The sequence below is a fragment of the Halichoerus grypus genome, chromosome 10 (assembly GCF_964656455.1).
Source record: "Halichoerus grypus chromosome 10, mHalGry1.hap1.1, whole genome shotgun sequence".
NCBI lineage: Eukaryota > Metazoa > Chordata > Mammalia > Carnivora > Phocidae > Halichoerus > Halichoerus grypus.
In genome coordinates, this window is record NC_135721.1 from 94,932,807 (window position 1) to 94,958,061 (window position 25,255).

Below are 25,255 nucleotides of genomic sequence, written 5' to 3' on the forward strand. Positions count from 1 at the left end.
TTTGTGCTGGTTTTCATTCTCCTTGGGCCTCCTGACACAGCCTGAAAACCCTTGGAATTTCCTAAGTGATAGAAGAGTTAGGAGTATCTTTTGTTATTCACTTGCAAGCCCCTTTGAATCCTGCCAGAGTTCTTGTTAATGAGATGACTGGTGGCAGGTAGCCCCTGGATAGCTCCAGGGTGGGGGCCAGGTGACCCAACTCTATGATTAGAGCATTGGAATTTTCAGCCCCACCCCTACCCCACTCCTGGGAAAGAAAGTGGGGCTGGGGATTGAGCTAATCACTAATGGCCAATGATTTAATCAACCATGCCTACATAATGAGTCTCCATAAAAACTCTAAATGCAGGGGTTTAGAGAGCTTCTAATCAGTGAAGCTGAGAGTGGTGCACCCCAAACTCCACAGGGTTATAAGCTCCTGTGCTCAGGACCCTTCCAGATCTTGCCCTATGTATCTCATCTAGTTGTTCATCTGTATTCTATAATACATTGGTAACTGTAAATAAAGTGTTTCCCTGAGTTCTGTGAGCCAATCTAGTGAATTACTGAACCTGAAGAGGGCTTGTGGGACCACTGATCTGTAGCCAAGCTGGACAGAAATTTGGATCATCTGGAAACCCACTGCTTGTGACTGGTGTCTGAAGTAGGGGCAGTCTTGTGGGAATGAGCCCTTAACCTGTGAGGTTTGTGCTAACCCAGGGTAGTTAGTGTCAGACTTGAATACCCAGCTGGTGTCCACAGAGAATTGGAGAATGGGTTGGTGTGGGAAAAGCCCACACATTTGGTGTCAGAGTGTTGTGAATAGAGAAAGAGTTTTCTTTTGGTGGTAAAAGATATGTCCTAAATAAAGGGCCCATGTGGAACCACTCAGCCTCCAGGTTCAGGGCAACGATGTTTGGAGACTGTCCAGAAGACATGATCATCTATATCTTCACCTACTACTTCCTGCACCCTCTGCACTCTGGGCGACTGGTGCCCATGCTGACTGACCTATCCACAGCGGGTCCCTGAGGTCTGCCCTTCCCCTCAGAAATCCCAATTTGTGTTATTCTATCCCCTTCTCAGTACATATGAACTCAACTTTCTTCTCTAGGCTGATTGCAGCTAGTGGTTCATAAAGTCCCAATTTATACCAGGTTGTGAATGACTAATGAATCATCTGATATTCTGCCAGTTAAGTGCTACTTCTGAACTCAAAATGATTTTCCATTTGGAATTACAGGAAGGAGGGAGGGATATTTTTGGCAAGCCATTCTCCTTTTTAGAAGATAAGACAAAGGAGAAAGAAGACTCTGTATCCCACATTAGTTCCTCTCTTGATACCTCTAACATCTGGGACAGTGGGCTCTCAGTACCCTATCAGTTAAATGTGAGAAGCTGCTCCCAAAAGTGGGAGGAGGACTCTCTACAACTTAAGGTCCCTACATACTTGGTGACCATGGGCTGGGCTGACCCTAGGCACTGTCTTAAGGCCTGGAGAAACTTGCTGCTCCTTTCCCTATGTATCCCTTAGTCCATCCATGGATGATCATGTCTCTCAGAGCTCAGCTAGAACTCATAGGCTCTGTCACTGCTGCATGTGAAGCCCCCAAGAGAAACAGCAGCTGTGGCATCTGTCTCCCTTGCACAACCCCAGAGCCTCCCAGGGGTCAGCAGTGTTAGGAGACTGAACTTTCCACCTGGCTGATCCCTCTCTCAGCTAACTAAGTAGGAGTTCAAACTGACAGCCCCCAGGCCAAAGCCTGCCCTCCGAAGCATTTTCTTCCATCCTCGGTATACTTTTTAAATTGGGGTTCTCTTACATAAAAATCTGGATTTCTGGCCTCTCTTGAAAAATATCAGAGGACCCACATTCACTCGAGTGTCAGCATCTGGTTGGAACTGAGTCAGCAGCACCCCCTCCTGGCTCCAGCCAGTTGTGTTCCCACCAAAATTACCTGCCCAAAGCCAGGCAGGCCTGCCCATTCATGCCACTTCTGTCATTCTTTCTGGTCCTACAGCTTTTTGGCTTTGTGGCTGTTTCCCAATGTTTTCATCTCTAAGATAGCCGGTGAACCCCGCATCCTGGTATTCACACCTTTGAGGGATGGCTGGACTACTTGACTGGCTTCCAATGAACAGAACATGGCGGAAGTGATGGTATATCACTCTCAAGATTAGGTGATAAACAGACTCTAGCTTTCATCGCTCTTGTTTTCTCCTGTATCACTGGCCTTGGAAGAAGCCAGTGGCCTCATCCTGAGGCCAGCCCTGTGGAAAGGGATGGAGACCTGCCAAGTGGGTTTGAAGTAGGCTCCCCACCATTCAAACAGTCTGATGAGAATGCAGCCCAGTCGACAACTTGACTGCAATCTCCTAGCGACCTACCACCAGAGGGACTCAGTTAAACCTAGATTTCTGACCTGCAGAAACAGTGAGGTATACATACTTGTTGTTTTAAGTCACCAAGGTTTGGGACAAATAGTTACATAGCAACAGACAATACAGCTTCCAATGTTGTTGTGAAAGTGGTTTTTCTGCTTACCATGTAAAGACATCTGAAAGACTATTATCCTGGGAAATTCGACTCCATACATTTCACCTCAGTCCGGTGAACTTACTGGTGACAGGCTCACGTGCAAGGATTTTGTCAGCCTCTGGGATCTGACTTTAGGTGTCAGAGCAATATCCAAAATAGCATCGTGAGGCTTTTACATTATGAAAAAGAACCCAGAAATCAGTGCTATTAATACATCCACGATTCCTCAGCAAACAGGAAGATTCTCCTCTAAGGTATTTAAATCAATCAACTCAGAACAAACTTTCCCATAGTTCTACAACCTCACTGAAGAAATTCACTCTTTGAGGCACAATTCCTGGTTGGAGAAAGCCAGGGACAGGGGAAGGGGAGGGTTGTGGAAGACACAGGGCATAAGCCATTTCAGTGTGAATAAGAAACACTATTTAAAACTTGAAAATAAGGCAAAAAAAAAAAGTGGGTAAGGCATATCTTTTTTGATCAAGTGTTTAATGCTATGAATTTTCCTCTGACCGCTGCTTTAAGTTTATGCCATTGATTCTGACAGGTGGTGTTCTGCTATTTTTTAATAAATTCTGTAATTCCATTTTGTATTTCCCCTCATACCCAAGAGTTTTTTATTAGAAAGTTTTAAAATTTCCAGGTGGAAGAGCCCTTTTGTTTTTGAGCATTATGCTTGAGCATTATTTGACAAAATCACTTAAAGATTATTTAGTGATCTAGGGGGATGTACCTGTATTTGACTTTGCTACATGTTACTAATGAAGGGCTTGGGCGCTGGGTGGTTACATGTCAACCTGGGAATTTCTGTTCAGGGGGAAAAAAAAAAGATTATACCAATGGTTAGAGTTTTATTGCTTGTAGGACTTTAACCAGTTTTGATTTTACCTCAGTAAACTTACTACAGAAGGACTTTTTAGGTCAACTACAGATATATCACTTGTCAAAATGTTCTTTGAATCAGCTTGATGCTTGTTTCCTGGTTTCATGCATGGGGTGAATAAAGTGTTGACAGATGTTCATTCTATATTGTATGAGAGTCCTGTTTTAACTTTTTGAAAATTATACATTGACATAACAGTCCTTTAAATCTACATCTCCCTCTTTGGCAACTCCCTAATAATGAACACTCAGAGTTACAAGTAAGCCTGGAGAAATATATGGTTGAGGAGAACCAGCAAAATCTATTTTACTCCTGACTTTACAAAAAAACAAAGTTCCTTAAAGCAAGTGAGAGTGTATTGCAATCCCAAAGGCAATATTTAGTATCAGAAATGAATGGCCAAAATGTGCTGGAAAGACTACCCCATAAAACCTGAAATCCATTGCTTTTTGAAAACACAAATGGGAAACGCTGTCCAATAAGTAAATTCATGACATTCCTAGAAAGTCACGCCCTGAGGGACTGATGTGTGTCCTGGAGGGATCCGGAGCAGATGGTGAGAGACGCGCATGTGAATCCAAAAAAAGCCAACCGTTCTTCCAGAAAGAGAGGTCCCTGTCCCCATGACCTCTCCGGAAGGAGTTTCCTGGGAAATCTCACTGGAGTAGGAGGAAAGGGATTACAGTGGACCCCTCAGGGGGTGGGGCTCCAGAGGGCAGGGTGCCTCAGGAGAAAGTCAGGCCAGGTCCAGTTCCCATCCCTCCTATAGACTAACCTGCCGCACTTCAACCTCCCCGGGCCTCAGTTTACCCATCTGTAACAGGAAGCACTTCAGACAAGATAAAATGTAACTCTCCACTGTCCACTAAGGCAGGCACCAGCCACATGTGGTGACTGAGCACTTGAACTGTGGCTAGTCTGAATCAAAATGTGCTCAGTGTAAAATATATACTGGGTTTTAAAGGCATGGTACCAAAAAAAAAAAAAAAAAAAGTAAAATATGGGATTAATACTCTTATATTGATTAAATACTTACATGATAATATTTTAGATACACTAAGTTAAAGAAAATATATTATTAAAATCAATTTCACTTTTTTTTTTAATGTAGCTACTAGAACATTTAGAACAACCCCTGTAGCTGGCTTTGTATTTCTACGAAGTATAGAAATACACTCCAAGTGTAAGTGTCCAGGAAGAATTTTATTTGTGGAAAACAAAAGATACACCAAATACTGACGTCAGCTCTGCTCTGCAATATTATTATGAATAATTATCAATACGTCATCTGCTCTGACCGAATCTCTAATCTCTGTTTTGTTTTCACCACAGCGCCTAGTCCTTTCCTGATTGCGGACTGCGGCACCGTCCCTCCCTGGATGCCTGGCCTGTGAGGTGATGTCTATTCACGGCCCGGGGTGCAGGCTAGGAGATCAAGGGCGTGGCACTCATACCTTTGGCTTTTAAGCGTCCACCAATCCATGAAAGGATTTGTTCCCTGAAATTACTGACTAAAATGTGATTTGGGTTCCATCCATTATTCTCCAAGCCCCCGCTATCTCTGTCCCCTGTCGCACAACAGTGAATTGCTGTCCTGGGCAAAGAAATGACTCCCCACACTGAGAGTAGTCTGGAAACGTGAATGCGAGGAAATCACTGACACCCAAGGTGTGAGGTTGTGCCCGTTCTGGATGATTGAAAATCTGCCTGCAGACAGAATTTCTGAAAAGAGATAACTTTTCCAATGCTGAGGAGGGACTGATAGTGAAGGGAAGGGAGTCGGGGTGAAGAGAATCATCACCCCTGGTTTATCTGGTTGTAGAGTCAGATTTTAGCAATCAGGTCTCCTCAAAACTCGTCACACTCTATTCTTTATGGTGCCAGAGAGCTCCCTTCTATGGCTTCTCTGGACCATCTGAAAGACACACATGATGCACCTGTTATCCAAACCATTCCAAATGACCAAAAGAGGATTTCTCAAACTTAGACTCTGCTGCTGAGCTGGGCCCTCGCAACCGGCCAGCTGGTTTGTGAGCCCGGCTCAGGGCATCTCCCTACAGAATGGGCAGTTGGGAGGCACAGGAGGGCAGGGTCCCTGTCATCAAAACACATTTCGTCCTGGTCAGTTAAGACCAACAGCTCCCCTGTCCCAGAGGCAAAGAAAGGCTGGGAACCTGAGGAACAGAGAACTCTACTAACTTGTAGGTGGCGCAGGACAGGCTCGCCCAGGCATTCCTGGAAGAAATCAGACTATCAAGTGGGCAGTACACACTGGCCCGCTTCTGGAATCATTCTCTGCTATAGAGGCTCCCCCTCAGGGTCAGGGACACAGCAACAAAGGACAGAGCAAATTGCTCATGGCAGAGGTCAAGTTATGGATGGAAGTTTACTTCCTGGTCCTACGCTGGGGCCACCGCTAGGCCTTCTACCACAATTTTATCTTCAGACAAAAATAAAGGTAGATGCCAGCTCAGACCATGTGAATTCCTTCGTCTGTGGGTAAAGTGCGTCTATGTCAGCCTGGAAGGGCAGTTGGGAGCCCAGTGGGGAGAGGTGGGAGGAGGAATGATGGACAAAGACTGGAGTCTGGGCATCGGCAGGTCTGTACCACAGGAGCAGACCCAGGATGGCACAGTGGCAGGGCCAGTGGAGGTAGAGGGGGGAAGCACAGCTGGAGGATCTAGAATATCAAGGTGAAGAGGGCAGACCTGGTCCTGGGCCCAGCTTGGAGTGGATGAATGGAATGGTTTGGAAACAAACAAATACACCAAATACATTGGGTGGTCCTGTGGATAGATTATGAGCATCCTCTGTAGTGCCCCAATATGAAAGAAGGAGAAGGGAAGTGGGGAGGTGGAGGTAGGGGAGGGAGGAGGGTGTGGATTTTGGTGACTTGAGAGGAATCTGCCAGCACTGGGCACCCAGATGGGGTGGGGGTGGGGGTGGGGGTGGCTCGGGAGAAGCTGTGGAATTCGGAAAAGGAGGGATCAAACCTGATTGTGAGCTTCTCTGCTAGTGCAGGACCCCCTGGAGCTTTACCAACCTACATGAAGACTTCCTCTTTCATGCAACGCACCCTGGAAATCTGACAGCAATGGGCGTCAACTTCTATAGTGAGGTGTGGATACCTTTGGTTGCTTTGTCCAGGGCATCACCTGCCTCCCCCTATGGGTTTTCATAGAGACCTTGTAGAGCAGGAAGATGCATTTCTCACCAGTGGGTGAGGAAAATTCACGATGGTGTTAGGAAGGACTGTGGAAAATGTGTTTGTCCAGTATCGGACTTTTGGGGCCCGGCTTCTGGGATGTGATTCCACATGAACAATAACCATGGGGCATTGTCAAACAAGTGCTTCATGTGAGAAGTAAATGGGGCTCTGAGAATATGTAACCCAATGTGGCGTTCCAGAGAAATCTTTCCTGAGAAAGTGGCCTTTGATTTGCAAGCTGAGGTTGACTCCATATTATGCAGGGAGGTGGGGTAGAGCTAAATTTTGGAATGACTCTCTTATATTCCTGCCATACTGTTCTTCACATACACCAACAATGCCTTATAACTGGATAGGACAATTTCAGGAAGCATGAGAATACTTGGCGACATTCTTGGCTCACAGCTGAATTCCACATGCATATTATCCATTTCTTGGTTATTAGGGCTCATGTGATTGTGTGTGAAGTGTAGATAATTGAAAAACAATCACCAGACCTCTTTTTCATCATTATCTTCCCCTACCCAACTTGTATTTTTAAACCAGAGTCACTAACCACTGGTGGCAAGCTTTGATTTGTGGTTTCCTATCTGTCCTGGCTCACGGAAATGACTCAGATAAGTTGCAAGACACAAGGGTGCCTTACCCCACCTTCCTAGATAATAGGGAGTCAACCTCAACTCTCAAATCAAAGGACACTTCCTCAGGGAAGATTTCTCTGGAATATTCTCAGAGTTATATGTTCTCAGAGCCCCTTTTACGTCTCACATGAAGCACTGTTTTCTCTCTCTCTTCTTTTTTATAAAAGATTTTATTTATTCGTTCGAGACACAGAGATACAGAGAGAGAGAGAGAGAGAGAGAGAGAGCATGAGCAGGGGGAGAGGCAGAGGCAGAGGGAGAAGCAGGCTCCCCGCTGAGCTAGGAGCTAGACATGGGGCTCGATCCCAGGACCCTGGGATCATGACCCGAGTCAAAGGCAGACGTTTAACCATCTGAGCCACCCAGGTGCCCCTGTTTTCTCTTTTGATATTATTATGTGTTTAGCATTGTGATTATTTGATCAATACATTTATTTGCTACCAGACTGAAAGCTCCATGGAGTCAGGGATCACTTCTGGTTTTTCTCTCCCTAGTGACTAGTACAGAGCCTGGTTGATCACAGGTGCTTGATAAATGTGAATTGATATAAAGCATGAAAAGTAAAAGAAGAACCAATGGGTCCCAGAAGGTACTGAGCAACAAATCATCCCAGCAAACTGAACTCCATCCTAGCATTTTTAAGACGAACCTCCAAAGAGTCAGCATTAAATGTCCAAAGGGCAGCTGACTTCATCCTTACAGATAACTCCATGCCTAAATCATGAAATCATCAATAATATTTATTTACTATTATAATAACTAATAATAATAGTATTCCATCATTAATTATGGACTAGCCATAGTGAAAAATAACAATGTCTATAAAGAAGAGAAAGGAAAGAAGCACAAAGTAACTATATCATTTACTTGGAGTATGTAACTTAAACAAATTAAACAATTTAAGCTCCGGAAAAAAAAAATAAAGAAGAAAGACAATACCAAGTTAAATAGTATAAGCCACTTTGCCAACAATTTCCTCAAGGGCATCTGACTCAGGGAAGATGAAGCAGGACTTGTCTTCGACGGGGTCAGGCAGGCCTCTCACCTCTTGCCTGATTGATTCTTTCATAGGACACAGCCCAGAAATACAAGTTAACTGCTTTACCTGCTGTCCAACTGAAAAAAAAGAATTAAAAAAAAAAAAGATTTTCCCCAGGACTGCAGGACACACTGACTACCATGGACTTAATAGGTAGTATTGAGTGAGTCCACTGTGGACCCTCTCTCAGGAATTTTCCAAAGGCAATTTTGACCATACTTGATTTTCTCCTTTTGTTACGGCTATAAAATCCAACTGCTATGTCAGATTCAACCCCCGCTGCCCCCCCCACCATGTGCATCCTGAGCGTAAGGTGGTAGTTGCAGACTAGCCAGTACTTAAGATGATGTAGGCAGTGCCTTGGTTAAGGAGCGGGGTGGGCTCGTCCCTTCAACCAGGATGAAATAAGTATCTCTGCATAAGACAGGATCGAGGAACTGGAGATGAGTCAGGAGCCTGGTGGGTTTAGTGCCTGGTCTACAGGGGACGTGATGAGCCCCTCGTCTGGCTCATGTGGGTGGATACTGTACAGGTTTGATTCAAACTTGGGTGAATGGATAAAGAACGGAGACTGCTAAGTCCACATCACTGAACTATGAGGACAGAGAATGGAGACCATCTGTGTCAACAGAACTATTTCTTCCAGGATATTCTTGCCCAGGATGTTAAGACTTTAAACCAATAAATCACTTTACTGTTTGCTGCAGGAAATTCCTACAAAACAATTTGTCCTGGCAAACAGTTTGCTCACCTGGGAAAAGCTTGCTTATCAAACAGTAGTTAACTCGCCAAGATTCTATTCAAGACCATTGTCTTGCTGAATCCACCAATCCTGAACTATGATGTCACATACTCTGCTGAAACCGGATCAATTCTCTGCCTTGAAAAATGCAGCTCCAAGGGTGCGTGCCCAGACCTGTAAACCCTCTCAAAGATGCCTCCTGCAGTCCCACCTGCACACCAATGCAACTGTGTCCAGGTGATGTCTGTCCTCACTGCGGTCAGCTGATTGAATTTAGCTTTGCTGTATCAACAGGCTCTTCTGGTGGATTTCTTTGGAGTCCAAAATTGATACAATAAATCAGGTTTAGTCTTTTGCAAGTGGGAAGCACATAAATGCAAGTTAATACATACTTACAACCCATCAGGATGGGGTAATTAGTAAACATCGTCAGTTTTCCTTGGTAATTAAGAGGCCCCTATATCATTCCTCCTTTGAGGAAAAAGATCTGGTGCTTGAACGCCTGCCTATGACAGATTTGAAATGCACATCTGACCTCCATTTTTCTACTCATTTACATGATTCTGGGTTTTCCAAATGTTCTACAGTGACTAGGCGTTACTTTGAGGGTGAGTGAAAGGATACAAAGTAAAAGCCATAAAGAAGAAATGAATTCCCAATTGCAAATTTGAAATGACTGCCAAGTCTTAATTTACAACACACAGACACAGAGCATATCAAACACCCATTTAGAATCTTGTCTCACTCATTAAGCTAGCAAGGTAATTTTAACCCATTCACATCAATATCCAAATAGGAAAGTGGTACAGTTGCAATCATGCTGCTTTGGTTCTCTCTTGCCTGATCACAACGGGCCTCTAGGTATTTGATAAAATACAGCAACAAATAACATTCAATCAGTCTAGGGTGAGACCTGGGAATCTGTTCTTTGTGGCTGTTTTTTAATGAGGACTTAAGTGACTCATACAATCAAGCAAAGTGTGAAACACACTTGCCTACAGCATCAATTCTCTGGAAGGCAAATTCCAGCTTCTATCATAAAACCCATCCAGCTAGCTGAGCAGTTGACAAAGATTGCCTCAACTGTTTTACACAGGGTGGCATCTCGCAGCTCCTGGGTCCTGGGCCTGTCTTGGAAGCCCTAAGTCACCAAAACACCAGTAAACCCGGTAACAGCTAGCAGCTGGGTTCAGGCGAGCTGCCCCCCCTGCCATAGCGGGCTCAGAGCAGCCTTCCCTCCACAGCTCCCCACGCAGCCCGGCAAAATTAGCAATCCCAATCAAGGCTTCCTTTTACCTTAAAGAAACTTCCTCGCTTGTCCAGACCGCGGGCGCCCATGGTCCAAGCTGACATCTCCCCCTGCGACACTCTACTGCACGCCCGGGACTCCTGAAGGTAGAGACATTTTTAATGGTTAGTCCAGTCTGTAGGAAATTCCTTTCTAAGCCACAGAACACTCACAACAACGGTCCTGCCAAGATCTTTTTCCGTCAACAACACAGTGCCATTTATTTCCCACCAAAGCCCTTCCATCCTCTTTCAGGCTGATTTCCTGCCCCAGACAGCACAGTTCCTAGTCTGTGCCCCACCTCACTGCCCCACCTCCCGCTCCTCCAGCTGACGCAGAAGGTCTCTGGCACTGCGGAAAGGATAATGATTGCTTTGTGTGTTTGCTTGACCTCACGCTCGAGTCCTAAAGGGACCGATATTAGATGTCACGGTAATCTGCTCTGAAGCTTATGGACTTAATGTGGCTGAACACAGACGGACAGCAGAAGAATGAGGCCCTGCATGTCCCAGGAAATCCTGCTGGAATGGGATGAGGTCATCATCAGCTCTGCTAGCCCTCTCCCCCAGGCAAGGTCAACACAAGGGCACTGGGAATAAATCCCTTTATTTTCTCCCTAGAAATCAAAGATGGGGGTGAAATCCTGTGTCCCTGTTTACAGAGATTAGTTTGTATAAGAAACAGCCCAGAAACAGCTCCATGATAACCCAAGGGGAGGGGGGCGGGGCACTTTGGAATGTAGAGAAAAATTTAAAGGCATGATATGATTCTGAATCATAACTGTGGCCATTTCAGCTTGGAATTTCCCTCACTTGAGCATCGAAACCCGATAAGCCTCCCTCCTGGCTACAAAGCCTGCAGTGTCCACTTCTAAGTAAAATACATACACACCCAAGCAGCTGGTCTCATCCCAGCCAGCATGCATCGAAGACCTGGGGGCGCATCCCCAAACCTTCCTTACCCAGGGAGGCTGGACCAGGAGCGAATATAAAACTGCTCTCCCGCTCACCATAACCTGCCCAAGATAAAGCTCGTCCTCACCATGACCAACACGGTCGGTATAAGGACAATAAAGTGAAAACATGTCACACCACATTAAGGAATATTAAAAGGGGTTCAACTGCGGGGGTGGGGTGGGGAGACATGGAAGCCACAGTCGCTGGTGCCAGTTTGCTAGAGCTGTTTCATTATTAGCTGGGGGAAAGAGAGCCAGCAGCTCCAAAGAGACTTTTCAACAAGTGGAAAGGCATAATTACTTAGCAGAGAACTACATTCGCATTAGCGAGTAATGCTCTTTGGAAAGGGGCTCATTTTGGCCCCAAGATTAGCCTCAATGTTCACATTCATAGAGGGCTCCATTGATCTGTGGAATCCCGTCTAGGAAGATAGTAATGCAGTGCACACCCATCCCTCTTTCTGGAACCTTCACCTATTTTAGTCCTTTCTCCATGGCTCGGTCACTTTAAAGGTTTGGAGATGCCTTCCCTGTGTTTCTTTCCACTTGCAATCCTGCTGGGATGAAGGCCAATGCTCCAAAACCTCCTGAGAAGACTGGTGAGCTTTCCTTTGCAATTCTGCTGACTCCAAAGCTTCAGGTTCTCGGACTCAGCAGCTGAATGGAGCCCCAGCTCCAAGGCCTTTGAAGTTCACCACTTATTAGCAAAATCGACAGATTGGAGCAACTCCAGAATGAAAACACAGTGCTGTGTTCAGAACCAAGAGGGGAATGGGAGCCACACCATAACCTTGGGGAGCAAATGATTAACTGTTCCGATGCAGAACTACACACATTAAAAAAAAAAAAAAAAAAAAAGAACATTTCTTGAAACCAAGCCTAAAATTCTTTTCCTTTCAGACGTTTTCTCGGTGAGGGATTTGACATTGTACAGCAGTTAAAGGGCTGCCTGGTAAGAGCCAAGACTTCATTCCTCAGCCAGACCTAAGTCTCTCTGTTCCGTTCAGAAGATTTCCACAGACAAACCCCTTCTGATGAGCCATGACAGGCAGGGAATTTTGCCTATAGCAACGGAGCGGTTTGGATTCCAGAAGTTTACCAGTTTAATTAGCTGCCTGAAAATCGCCTGCATGTGCTTCAAACTCCAGCGGTCCTCAGTGAACAGCCAGTTTGGATTCCGTGCGCGCGGGGCAGACAGACCTATCACATTTCTCCCACAAATGCAGGTCACCTCCCTCCTTCTTCAAAAGGCTGCTCCAGGAGGGAGATGACAGCAGGTGATAAGAGCAGGTGGGCAAGCACAACAGCGGGTCCTTCCCACTGAAGGAAATCCAAGTGGACAGCACATCACTGATTATCTTCATTTTTAAAAATTCAGTTCTTAGGGCCCAAGAGAAGTTCTGGCCTAAGGTCCTTCCTGTTGTAGCAATAGTTCCCTTCCCAAACCATAACCTCTAACACCTTAACTCAATATGGACAGAAATTTTAATCTAACTTAAAAGGACAACTTCTTTCCATTCATGGTTTCCCACCCCTCTTTACCCCAAGGGGTTACACCAGCAGTTCAGTCCTAAAACCCCCCCAGTAACAGGCTAGACAGAGAAACAAAAAAAGATGCAGTAGTTTGAGAGGCTGTAAAATTCCTCCAGATTTATATGTTGGGAGCTTGCTCCTTTCCTGGATTCCCTGAAGGGTAAAGTGGATTCTTGAAAAATAAGCCCATCACGTCCATCCAGTGGATCTTTCTAGATGCTAGCTAAAAGCTAGCAAAAAAAAAAAAAAAAAAAAAAAATAGTGGGAGAAAAAAAAAAGCCCTAATGGGACACTGCAAACATTTTGAAGCTGCCAAGCCTTTTCAATAACACCACTGAAGGAATGTAAACGAAGCGGGTTGCTCCAGTCAGCTAAAGGACAAAGGCAGGAAGTGAATATTCCTCTCTCAGAAACACCAGCCTCTGCCACTTGAGAGTAAACCTAGCTGTGGCTTTTCATGTGGCCCCAAGAGCCACTGCTGAGGTGAAGGTCCATCCTGAATTTTCAGCGTAGAGGACTCGCTGAGTGGTCTGGCAGGGCTCCGGGCTGGCTGTCCAGTGCATTCTACTGCGAGCCACTGAGGACGGGCACGGAGGCACCACCGCCCAGACCCTGGCTGCAGGCTGAGCACAGGGAGAGGGACACCGAGTGCCTAGCTTCCAGGTCACTGACCAGTGGGGCTGGGTTGAGCCACTGGCACTCTGGCCGCTTTTGCTCTCCTTGGCCACGGGCCAGATCTTGGCAAGACAGGAGGGTCCAGGGTGTAGCCTCCTTCCTCCCCTGCCCTCCTCGTCCCCCCTCCGTTTATTTAGTCAAACTACCCTTCCTACTTATTTGCCTCAGGTCACAAGTGCAGACCCACAGGAGAAGCAGAGGGACACTTACACTGGCACCCGCAACTCACAAGTCCGATTTACAAGAGACTTCGCCTCTTCAAGGCATGGGTTCTCAACGCCGAGCTGCCGTTGACAGTTGGCCACAAAAGCCTTCTAATCACTACCTTTCTTCTCCCTCCTAGCAGCCGAATGAGACGAGGCAAAGTGGACTTCAGCTCTTAGTAAACAAGATCTCGTTATTATAATTATTTTACAGCCCAACTGACTGAAGAAGGAGAAAGTGACTCACCCCTGGGAATCTCTCAGGTCAAGGCCAATCCCGAGAAATGCACATCACCTTTTTTGCCTGGTTCCTTATGTCACTCTGACGACAGCAGGTCTGTCTTCTGAATGCTTTGCACCGTTACTAAGAGCTGAAAGCTAGTGGGGTGGCTCTGTGTCTGGATCCAGGGAAGGTCTCTGAATATTTCCATAATTATCTTTATATTACCAGGGATTTTACAAGCTGGACAGAAAAAGCTCTATTCCAGGCTCTGGGTTGACAATTCAAATTACATGAATTTTTTTTTTTTCAAATTATGTGAATTTTTAAAAATGTTTTTCTTTAAGCATTTTGTATCACTGTGCAGCACTGCTTTTCCCTCAGTTGATAGTCAAACTTTTTCTAAAACAGTTTTAAGATTATGAATTTATTTCATTGAAAAAAGAAACCAAATTGTGGGAATAAATCAGAAGCAAAAAGCTGTACTCCCAGTCCTCTTACTAATAACTGTGTTTTTATTCTTTATTTCATTTTTTAAAGATTTATTTATTTTTTGAGAGAGAGAGAGAGCACAAGCGTGGGGGGTGGGGTAGGGCAGAGGGAGAGGGACAGAGAGCATCTCAAGCAGACTCCCCTCTGAGTGCAGAGCCCAATGTGGGGCTCAATCTCATGACCCTGAGATCATGACCTGAGCCAAAATCAAGAGTTGGACTCTTCACCGACTGAGCCAACCAGGTGCCCCTAATAACTGTGTTTTTAAATAGAACTGGGAACAATGTTCAGTACCTCAATTTCCCCCAAAGTAACCAAGGATCATAAAATAATTTTTTCTTTTTTTTCAGCAAGGAGCATTTCTGCCACTCATAAGACTGGCCTGACAATGGGGCTAATTCCACTGGCGGTCTACCCCTTCCATCCTTGGAAAACTGGTGCCTCACAGAGACTCTCGCTATATCCATGCTGCATTAGCTTTGCTGGTGCCCACGTGGCCAAAGTGTGGATTTCACCACGGCAATGCATGCCACCTTGGGCAACAGGTGGGCAGCTCAACTGGCAAGAAATTCCTGCTTTTCTTGGATGGGAAACTGCCTCTCTCACCTTCCACCCAATACCCTCATTTTACCCCTTGGACCATTCAAGAATTAGCTTCCTGCTTCCCCTTCTTCCATATCCCTGAAGAGATCCCTATTCCTCCCTTGAATGAGTGCTTCTCTTGAGCATGGCTCAGTCCTCAAGGCTGGTGCACTCTGCCCACCTGGAACAGGGCTGAGAAGGGAGAGGGGGTGCCTACCTCCCAGCCCGCTCTCTTTCGGCATTTCAAAAGTATGTGTCTTTTCAACCTCCTCACTTGAAAAGCTCTACGTGGTAAGTGGTAACACACACTGCACATCTGTGCAGTGACTTCACGTACACAATGAGGAAGCCTCACAAGCCACATTGGCTCTTAACCCAAAGGGGGCCATAGACAGGGAGCCACACACTCTAGGTCTTCCTCAGGGTTTATTTGCCAACCTGTGAGCACCTGAGTTTAGAACTTTCTTTTCTTTTCTTTTTTTTTTTTTTAAAGATTTTATTTATTTATTTGAGAGAGAGAGCATGAGAGGGGGGAGGGTCAGAGGGAGAAGCAGACTCCCCGCCGAGCAGGGAGCCCGATGCGGGACTCGATCCTGGGACTCCAGGATCATGACCTGAGCTGAAGGCAGTCGCTTAACCAACTGAGCCACCCAGGCGCCCTAGAACTTTCTTTTCTAAGGCTCTCTGGCCATGACGGTAAAAAGTGTATGGTGGTTAATTTTGTGTAGGTAGTTAATTTTAATTGGAGGTTTATAACCTAGCAGCTCTTGAATTGAGTCTACACTGAAGATATAACAGATTAAGTAATACACTTTAAAAAAAAGTTTGAATGAATGGTCTCCAGAGACCCTAAGTCAACAATTCATGTCCAAGTAATTTATTGGAGGTACCTTCAAGAAACACTAGTTGGGGAGGGGAAGTGATCTGGGGAAGAAGAGCAGCCAATACAAAGTACAAGACCAAGCACGTAGCCATTGGGCAACTGGACTTCAACTCTTCTGGAGAACTCTGGAAGCCAGTATAGATCATACCTCAGAGTAGTCTCAACTGAGCGACAAGGGAGCTGAGGAAATGTCCAACTGCCCCCAGTCACTGGTTGAAAGCTGCCCTCAGGAAGCCTTAATTCACCAGTATTTCCACCATGACCCTAGTGTGGGTAGAATGGGCTCTAGTGGCCAAAGAGAGACCTTAGGCAAAGTTGGCCGTTGGAAATCAGGCCAGCCTGCATGGAAATGTTAAGTACTCAAGGGATATGGGAAGGGCTTGACAGTGGCTGCTACAATGGCCACTTTTTAAAAATCAGGACATTTTTTGCATAAAATGTAGATATGTAGCTTCTCTGGTCACACTGAGCTATCATTCCAGCATGGCCACAACTGGCCGACTCTGAGTGTTCTCTTTAGATGGGATATAAGCTCTTCCGGTTCTCCAGTGCCCATGGATCTGCTCCCCTCACTCACATGCCCTGCCTGACCCACCCACACCCCTTGTAGAGCACCTGCCCTGCCCATGTTTGCCTGATAAGCAATGTGAGTGATTCTGCCCACCCCATCCCCTCAGCTGATCGGACCAGTCATGTTACAACTGACCCACGCTGGTATTTCATTGGCTGTTCTCAGATGAAGTAGAATTTTCCATTCAAGATTTTGAGCTGAGCGTCACAGGGTAGGTGCTTATGCTTAAACACTGGATTTGGAGCCATATGCCAGCTCAATTTATGATGAGCATATATCCTGAGTGAGCAGATACGAGGGGCTACCAGTCCACAGTGGGCCAGGAAGGGAGAATGCACATGTGCAACTGAGTCTTGACCTCAGGCCATTGGCCTTATAGTTCCCACCAGGCCTGGCAGTGCCAAGGTTCAACACATCTTATATCTTGCCAATAAATGTTCCCTTTTCTCGAGTAGTTTGGGTGGATTTATATTCCTTTCCATCAAATATGCTTTGACCAGAATAGCTTCAGAAAGATAACCATGAGTTCTCAGAAGCAGGTATAACTTTAAAATGTTTTTCATCATCTTATCAAATATTTAAGTCAAACATCTTGGAATAAAGTAAAGTACACACTGATAAATAAAAAGTCCTGTCAAACCAGAGCAGAACTTGCCAGTTAGATGAACACAGGACAAGGAAGCCTTTGAACCATCTAAGGGAAGATGCTTCAATTTGGGGCTGAAAAGAACAAACAGAAGGCACATTTCTACTTGTTATATCAAAACCCCACAGGTGAAAGGAAGCTTCGCCGTGTGTTTACCTTATTTATTTATTTATTTATTTATTTATTTATTTATGAGGGGGTGGACAGAAGGAGAGAGAGAATCGCAAGCAGGCTCCATGCCAAGAGTGGAGCCCGGCGTGGGGCTCTATCTCACCACCCTGAGATCATGACCTGAGCCGAAATCAAGAGTCGGACGCCTAACCGACTGAACCACCCAGGCGCTCCACCTCTCTTTTTTAAAATTTAAGTTCCTGAGTTGAATGAAATGGAATGGATTCAGCTTTTCTAATCTTGAGACAGAGTTGTGGGTTGTTGTAAAGATGTTTTTATCCTGTTATGTTAATCTAGTCTTTGTGTCGTCAAGGAAATTTTAACTCAATGCTTAACAAGCACAAATATTTCCATTGGAATTATACCATTATTGATCATTTTCATGGAGAAAATATTTTCTGGAGCACACTCCATTCAGCCATCTTAAGTCCTCGGTCAATTTCTTACATAGTACAGTTAAACTGTTTAAAGCTTTCTTCAGTTCTTTTTAATTTTGTACCTTTCTTCTTTTCTGATATAAGAATTTAAAGCTAGTAAATATTCTGTTTCATTCCAAAGATTTATAGTCTTAGTTTTTATTCATGGATCTATGATCCACCTCAAATTAATTTTTGTGTATGGTGTGAGGGAGGGGGTTGGGAGTCTTTACTTTTCCACACAGATATCCATTTTATTTTAATTTTAAGGAAAATGGTTTTTAGGGATTAATTCTGTTCCTTGTAAACTTTACACCAAAGATGTGATTGAGCAAACAGAATTTTGTCTTCATGAAAATCTATTGCTTAACATTCCTGCCCCGTAAGGTGGTGGTAATTGTTTTCATTATTTCTATCAAGTTCCAATTTTCCTGGGTTAAATTTTGAATATACATTTTGCAAGATTATTTGATGAGTCTGCACATTTTTAGAAAATAACAAATAGGACTTACATAGTTTAAACTCTTATAAAGTTTTCTCCTAGTATAATATCTCTCAGACCAAGGTTTATTTCATTTTCAAAAATTCCAAACAAATGCAATTCATCAGTCAGATTTGGATCTATCACAAATGATGGTCAGTGCAGCTTCATCTGTTTCATTATGTATTGGCTACAGTACTGGATACTTTGTATTTCTTAGATAATCAGTGAGAAAAGTGGAAGCAATTCTCAGAACTCGTGGAATATTCTGTTGCTCAGCAATAGACTACTGTAGTTCCAAACTCAAAGTTCTTTATTCTTCCAATTTGCTTTGTTTACTAACGGCCTCTGCCATTAGTGGACTGAAGAGTAAAGAATAGACACACAGTCTAAAGGGTTACATAAAAATGTCCTCTTTAAGAAAGTAGGTCTCATGTTAAGTGTTCTTGCCATAATAAAATAAAATAGTCCTAGATTAAAATGTCATGACAACCACCTCTAAAGGACAAAAAGAAGGATATCATCCCTATAGACTAAAATAGCCCCTGGGTCACATATTGCCTAGAATTTCATGTACTGATCTGCTTCTTTTTCCTTCATTTGGATCCTGTACATGTTGATGTCTTTCCAAACTTTCCACTTCACCATTAGGGTACCTACCTGCCTCTTTAATCAGGTATGTGCTAGAAAATGCTGTTACTGCTTTCTGGGGAATAAAAGCCCCCAATTTTAGCATTTGCCTATTTTGTGGGGTAAATACTCTCAACAAGGCCAATTTTAAGCTATGAACAGGACATCAACAAATTTGCAAAATTGATAAAAGTCTAACAATCAGCTCTACTGAGCAGGGAGAAATGACTCCTTCACCCATTCTAAACCCCAAGTTCTTTGAAGAGGTTGCTTTTATTTGATTCCTTGTACACTGAGGTAATAAAAGAGAGCAAAGTAAGAAACTAGATCTCTAGACTGAAATGAAACCACATTATCTGTTCCTGGTAAGACATGAAATATGTCTGGCTATCATCTCAACCAAGTTGAGTGGTCCCATCAGGAAAACCTGATGTTTAATCTGTTATTTTAGACTTAGTGGGTTCTGTTTCTTTACAGGTTGAAGAGGAGAAGAAAATATCTTCCTTTAGCCAATCAGATATTGGAGATCCCATCTGCCTTATTCCGTGTAGTATCTCTAATACTTGACACAGTGCCTGGCATATATATGGTCAGTAAATGTTTCTTGGATAAGTAAGCGCATGAAATTTTACAAAGAAGTCATCGAGGCTGAAAGGAAGGGTTTTTAAGGAATGGCTCTGTCAAGAGCATAAGATGATAGGAAGAACTATAACTTCAGGTCATGATCCCAGGGTCCTGGGATCGAGCCCCGCATTGGGCTCCCTGCTCAGCGGGGAGTCTGCTTCTCCCTCTCCTGCTCCCCCTGCTTGTGCTCTCTCTCCTGCTGGATCTCAGTCTGTCAAATAAATAAATAAAATCTTTAAAAAAAAAAAAACAGCTATTCTCCAAAATAATTAATATTTCATGAATCTACAAAAGAATCATGGAAACTCACATAAGCTCTCATGGTAAGGCTCTCGATGATATCTGCTGCCATCACCAAGGAGGTGGTTTTGTGTCTAAAATTGTGCCTTGGTAGTTCAGGCATGTTTTAGTCTCTCTTGGCTGACCAATCATGTCTTTTGCTGAGAGAGACAAGTACATATGATTGGGGCATTTCACAAATCCAATTTCATATTACTACCAAACTACCAAGTAGTTTCTGCTAGGCTCTGCATATTCTCTTTGAAGCATAGGGTTTTCCTCGCTATGGTTTACCCAAATCCTATCCTTTTGTGCAGGTGTCTGACCCATGATTATGGCAGGCATGGTTAGTACGGAGGCTGAGGGGTGGGGAAGCAGCTGGATCACCCCTTTTCCATTGGGAGTATTTGAAGGTGAGCACAAACTCACACCTGAGGAAGACTGCTTTGGGTCATCATAATGACCTTGGAGTTAGACTTCTGGAAAAAGAAGAGCAAAGGACGCAGGATCAAACAAGCCCATGGATGGATAGCCTTAGTGGATAGTGGAGGCCCTGAGCCATTGACCTTGTCTGGGCTCTCATGCCTCCCAAGTGGATGCTAGGTGGGCATGAATATTTGCAGGGCCTGGGGCAAGAAGACAAATGGAGGCTCACATACTTCATGTCTGAATTTTTAAAAATTATCCATCAAGACTACATACTGTTAAATAAAATGCATTCTATTCTCCTACCAAGACAGATGTACCTTTATAAGGACTTGCAAGGTCGGGCTTCAATTTAAAATTTTCAGACTCTTCAGGGTTCTATGCTGAATGTGGGGACATGCGGACCATCCTGAACCTGAACCTACCCCATGGTTTGTCACCCTTTTCTTCTGAAAGCTCTGTGGACACCCCAGCCTTCCCATCCATCTTGAATTCCCTCCCCCAAACTTCCAGCCCTTGCAGACTGTGCCACCAGGCTTGGAGCACATGGGCAGGGATCCCAGAGTGCTGTGCATCTGGAGCCAGAAGGGCAGGGAAATGTAGGCTCCAGGCTGGCATAAGCCTTGACGCCGTGGACTTCTCCCACGGGGAGTGATGAAGCCAGAGTGAAACAAAGTGTATAGCTCAGGACAGAGGCCTCTCTTGCCCAGGTCTCAGGGCGGATTGGATCATATTGGGGCCCACGAGAGAACAGACACAGGTTCCACTACTGGTTGGGTCTTCCCCCATGCTCACCTGAGCTTGGTTTGCAGAAGGGTAGGGCTCAGTCCCAAGTGGCCCTAGTTATACCTGGTGGCACTTGCGGAAGAGGGACAGGCTTGCATTCAAAGGCCCTAAGGCTTCCTAACTCCTTTCTAGCTCGTAATTCCGCTTTAAGAGGTCATGCTCTCTCCTTAAAAGCATCCTGGCTATGATACTCCTTCCTCCACCTTCTCTTTCCTTTGGCTATTCTAGAACATGACAGCCCCTCACTATGGGTCTACCATCTTGGAGTCCTTCTCCAATCCTGTCTCAGTCCTAAACCAGCTGCCTTTCCCCTGCCAGCATCATCATCTTGGAGGTCAATACACACTCAGTAAGCATTGAAAAATACTTCCGCCTTGTGTCTGAGATCAAGCCCCCAAATGCACACTTGTTTTGGGCCTGGGGATATATTATGACCTTCTACAATCAGCTTCTACTGACCTTGAGTTACTGCAGACGATAGGAAACTGGACAACAAGCCAGAGAATCACCCCAAAGCTGATTATCTTGGCAAAACAAGGCCTCCTTCTCTTTGGGTGGCTGTAATAGGTCTCCAGCCAAAAGGAAGACAAGAGGTTAATGCTTTTATCTCCCTGAAGACCTTACCCTCTTGCTCTTCTCTATAAGGCTGAAAGTGTTTTTGTGAAAGCCAGGAGAGGTAGTTTATGTCTGCTTCAATGCTGGGCCAAACTATCCCCACTCACAGTCTTCACTGGCCTCACCCAAATGGTGGGGACGGGATATAACAGAGCTAACGCCCACGACTACGGGAACAGAGACCCAGTGGCACATGGCACTTTGATTTACAAAGGGCGTAGCCATATATCTCCATTTCCTGCCTGTTACGACATCGCACGTTACATGGCACTTTTATGTACAAACGTGAGGCTCCCCTCCGGCCGGAAGCTTCTATTTTAACCAAGGCTTTCTCCACAAGCCAAAGGCTTTCTTTTCTCAGTTAGGGCTTGAGTGTTTCCTTCTCCTTCCTGCTCCCTGTTTCTGATTATTTTCTATCCCCTTTATTAGTTCATCGAGGTATACAAGGAGAGCAGACAGAAGTCAAGTCATTCAGTTGGCAGACGTGTGCATTATTTCTAGATTGCAACTATCTATTTTGTCTGGTTCCAATTTAGAAAAAAAGCAAAGTGAAACAAAACCCAGTCTTAGCCTAGTCCTCTTCCTGCTTTCCTACCTGCTTTTTCTGAACTCAGAAATACCTGTCTACAAAAAAGTACAAAAAGAAGCACTCATTTTTGGTTTCTTTCTCTGAAATGCAGCTCTGCATGTTGAATGCTGACTTTCCACTTAACATTCCGTTCCTCTCAAGTCCCCGCGCCCTTCTGCTAATGAGGGCCCCAGGCTTGAAACCTCGCTTGACTCCACACATCAATCAGGGCCCAGTTCTGCAGAGCCTTCTCATTGAAACGGCTGTCATCTTCCTCCCCCTTCTCCGCAACCACTCAGACCTTGGGCCGCAGCAACCTTAATGGTTTCAGCAGCTCCCTAATGTCTGTGCGCCCCCGCTGTCTGTCTGCTCCTTTCCGTGCCGCAGGAACATTCCACACCAAAGGGATGGTCCTTTCCCAGCATCCTGCTTCCCTGCTTGCAAGCCAGTTTTTAGAATTGAATATCCATATTCCCTGGGTAGGTATTCAGGGTCCCTTTTTGATCTGTGTCCAGCCCAATTTTCTAATCTCAGCAGTGAGTGTGTGTAGATTGGCACTGTCCTCTCCAGAAGAGAGATCTCAGAGATCCCACACGGATAGAGACAGGGAACATTCCTGACAAGCATCAGCCAATCCTGGCGGAGTACTTTCCCAGGTGACATTGCATGCTGTCACTCCCGGTCACACTGTCCCACCTCGACCAGCTGGCAACCCCAGGCAGGGAAGATGCTGAAGCCACACCATGCATGGTGCCCTCACTGCTGCTCGTGAGCGACAGTGACTTGCCTCACCTTGACCCAGCTCCCTCATCTCTCAGGTGAGAGAGCTGTGATGTGCATGCTCTACACTGTTTCCCAGGGGTATCTCATGAGATTGGGCTTCAGGCACCCCAGTGGGCACCGGCTTGGTAACCAACCAGTTAGTGGCTGCCTTTCTTCTCACTTTCAAACTTGCCAACAGCATCCCCTCCAAATCCCAAAAACCTGTTTGCACTTAAATCCTTATCTCAGGGTCTATTCCTGGGGAGCACCCACACCAAGACAATCATGGACAATCATGGATGGATGCAAACACACACGCACACAACACACACACATGTGCACGCACACACGCATGCGCACACACACGCACACACTTGCTTTACTAACACACTTTAATGACTGCTTCCCTTCCCCTCACTCCTCTCCTGTCCCTTCTTTTCTACTGGTGTTCCCTGAGATCGCCTCCCAGGAAATGGCCTATACCGAAATTCTTATTTCAGAGTCTGGTTCACTACTTCTCTTAGGAATCCTGTTCCATTGGTACTGAATTTACAATTAATGGAAACGTTTTTGCCAATATGAAACCCAGAAAAAAATACGTACACATATTTTGAATAAAGTTTGTATGTCCCTGTAAATAACCACTATCCTTTGTGAGTATAACTAACATTATCCAGTTTAGAGTAATGAAAAAAAAGAAATAAAAGACTTATTTTCAAATTGTTGCAAATTTTCCACAATTGAAAGACTTGTTTCAGAGGATGTGATTTGTATCAACAGAAAATCTTTTTTTTTTCCAAAATAAATTCAAAGACTTCGATTCATCCTCACAAAATACTCATGCACTTTAGTCCAGCTCTGCTCCCACCTGACCCACAATTAAAGCTTTTAAGAAACTCCTATTCTTCTCATCATAATCCCTTGCTTGTTTCCCCATGGTCATCAGCAATTAATCCCACAATAAATAGGCCCTTGAATCAGTGAGGAGCTTTTATGTTGTAAGTAACAGAAAATCCAATTCAAATTGGCTTAAAAATAAACAGTAACGTCTCCTTCCAGACCACTCATTAATTGCATAAGAAATGATAGTAACTCTACAGTGGAGAAACTACATTAGACCTCCACCAGGTGATCAAAGTTAAGATCCCCAGTGAGGGTGGACAGATGCTCCTTTCCTCCTAATGTGACGTCCCAAGAATACAACCTCAGTTACAGTGCATTCCAACAGGGGCTGTGGAACCTGAATCCAATCACAAGGAAACAGCATATACACCCCCAACTGAGGGACATTAGATAAAAACCCACATTCTACACAAAGATCAAAGTCATGAAAGTCAAAGAAAGACTGAAAAATCATTCCAGATTAAAAACGCCCGAACCTCTGAAAAACACATGATCTTTGACTGGAGAAATAAACATGCTACAGAGGATGTTATTGACAACATTTAAAAAATAGTATCTGTAGTGGCTAAGCCTCTACAATGATCAATGGCTAAGCCTCAGTCTTGGATGATAGGACTGGGGGAATGAAGAGAACACCCCTGTTATTAAAAACAGCATATGGAAGTAGTAAGTGGTAACGGGATGTGAAGTCTACAACTTGCTCTCAACTGTTACAGCTGAAGGGGCAAACAGGGACCGATCAGCAGATCTGCATAAATGGTAAGCAGGAGTTCTCTGAACTCTTCTTACAACTGTTTTTGGGAAGTTCGGCACCATTTCAAAATGAAAACTTAAAACTCACCAAGCAATACGAGTGATTAAAGGACATGCTGAAGTCTACGTGTCACGAGGCATGGGCCAGACCAGTGGCTCCACGATTTCCATGAGGCCCTGTTTCCCTGGCTTTCTTCTGTCTCCCAGTTCAGCCTTCCTGGGGTCAGGGCTGGCCATGCCCAGTGTGGCCCTCGGTGACAAGACAGTAGCAGCTCCAGTCTTCAGAGCCCCACATCTACACATCCAGAGACAGGTCAGGTCCCTCAGAAGGGTGAGTGAGGGTCTTCTTTCCCAGAAACCCTTCCCTCAAGTTTGAGAAACTCTGCTTGCTCTGAAATGCAAAATCTAATAATCGAGATGAGACACCAACCCTGAGCTTTAGGACATGAAGTCAAAGCTCTTTGATGTAGCGTATACCACAGGGTCTTCCCCAACCTGACTCAAACCTTTATTCCCATTTCTGACCCTCCACGAGGCCACCCTCATCTGCCACACCTTCAAATCAGTAAAAGTCTCTCTGTTTAAAATGCCCCCCTCACCACCTGGCAAATGCTCTCGACCTCTCAAGACTCAGCCCGAGGATCGCCTCCTCTGAGCAACTTTCCCTGGGGCCCCCACCACAAAGCCTTCCCTTCTCTGGGCATCACAGCCCCTCGAACAGCCTCTCATGACATTATAATTCCATGTTTCTATTTACCACCC

General features: G+C 44.9%; 1 protein-coding gene across 10 annotated transcripts in view; it reads right to left on the reverse strand.

Moving 5' to 3' along the window:
• The window catches only part of RIN2 (Ras and Rab interactor 2), a 235,391-nt gene that overhangs the window by 100,021 nt on the left and 110,115 nt on the right, over positions 1-25,255 (reverse strand). For 3 of the 10 annotated variants that reach the window (XM_078056864.1, XM_036085384.2, XM_078056865.1), the window contains one exon: positions 10,328-10,420. In XM_078056864.1, the coding sequence (XP_077912990.1) occupies positions 10,328-10,384 (57 nt within the window). In that variant the 5' untranslated portion in view covers positions 10,385-10,420. Of the gene's footprint in view, positions 1-8,189; positions 8,367-9,040; positions 9,343-10,327; positions 10,468-10,492; positions 10,595-10,620; positions 10,640-25,255 lie in introns of those variants that run through there. The other 7 variants (XM_036085398.2, XM_078056868.1, XM_078056866.1 and 4 more) reach the window with 6 other exon arrangements.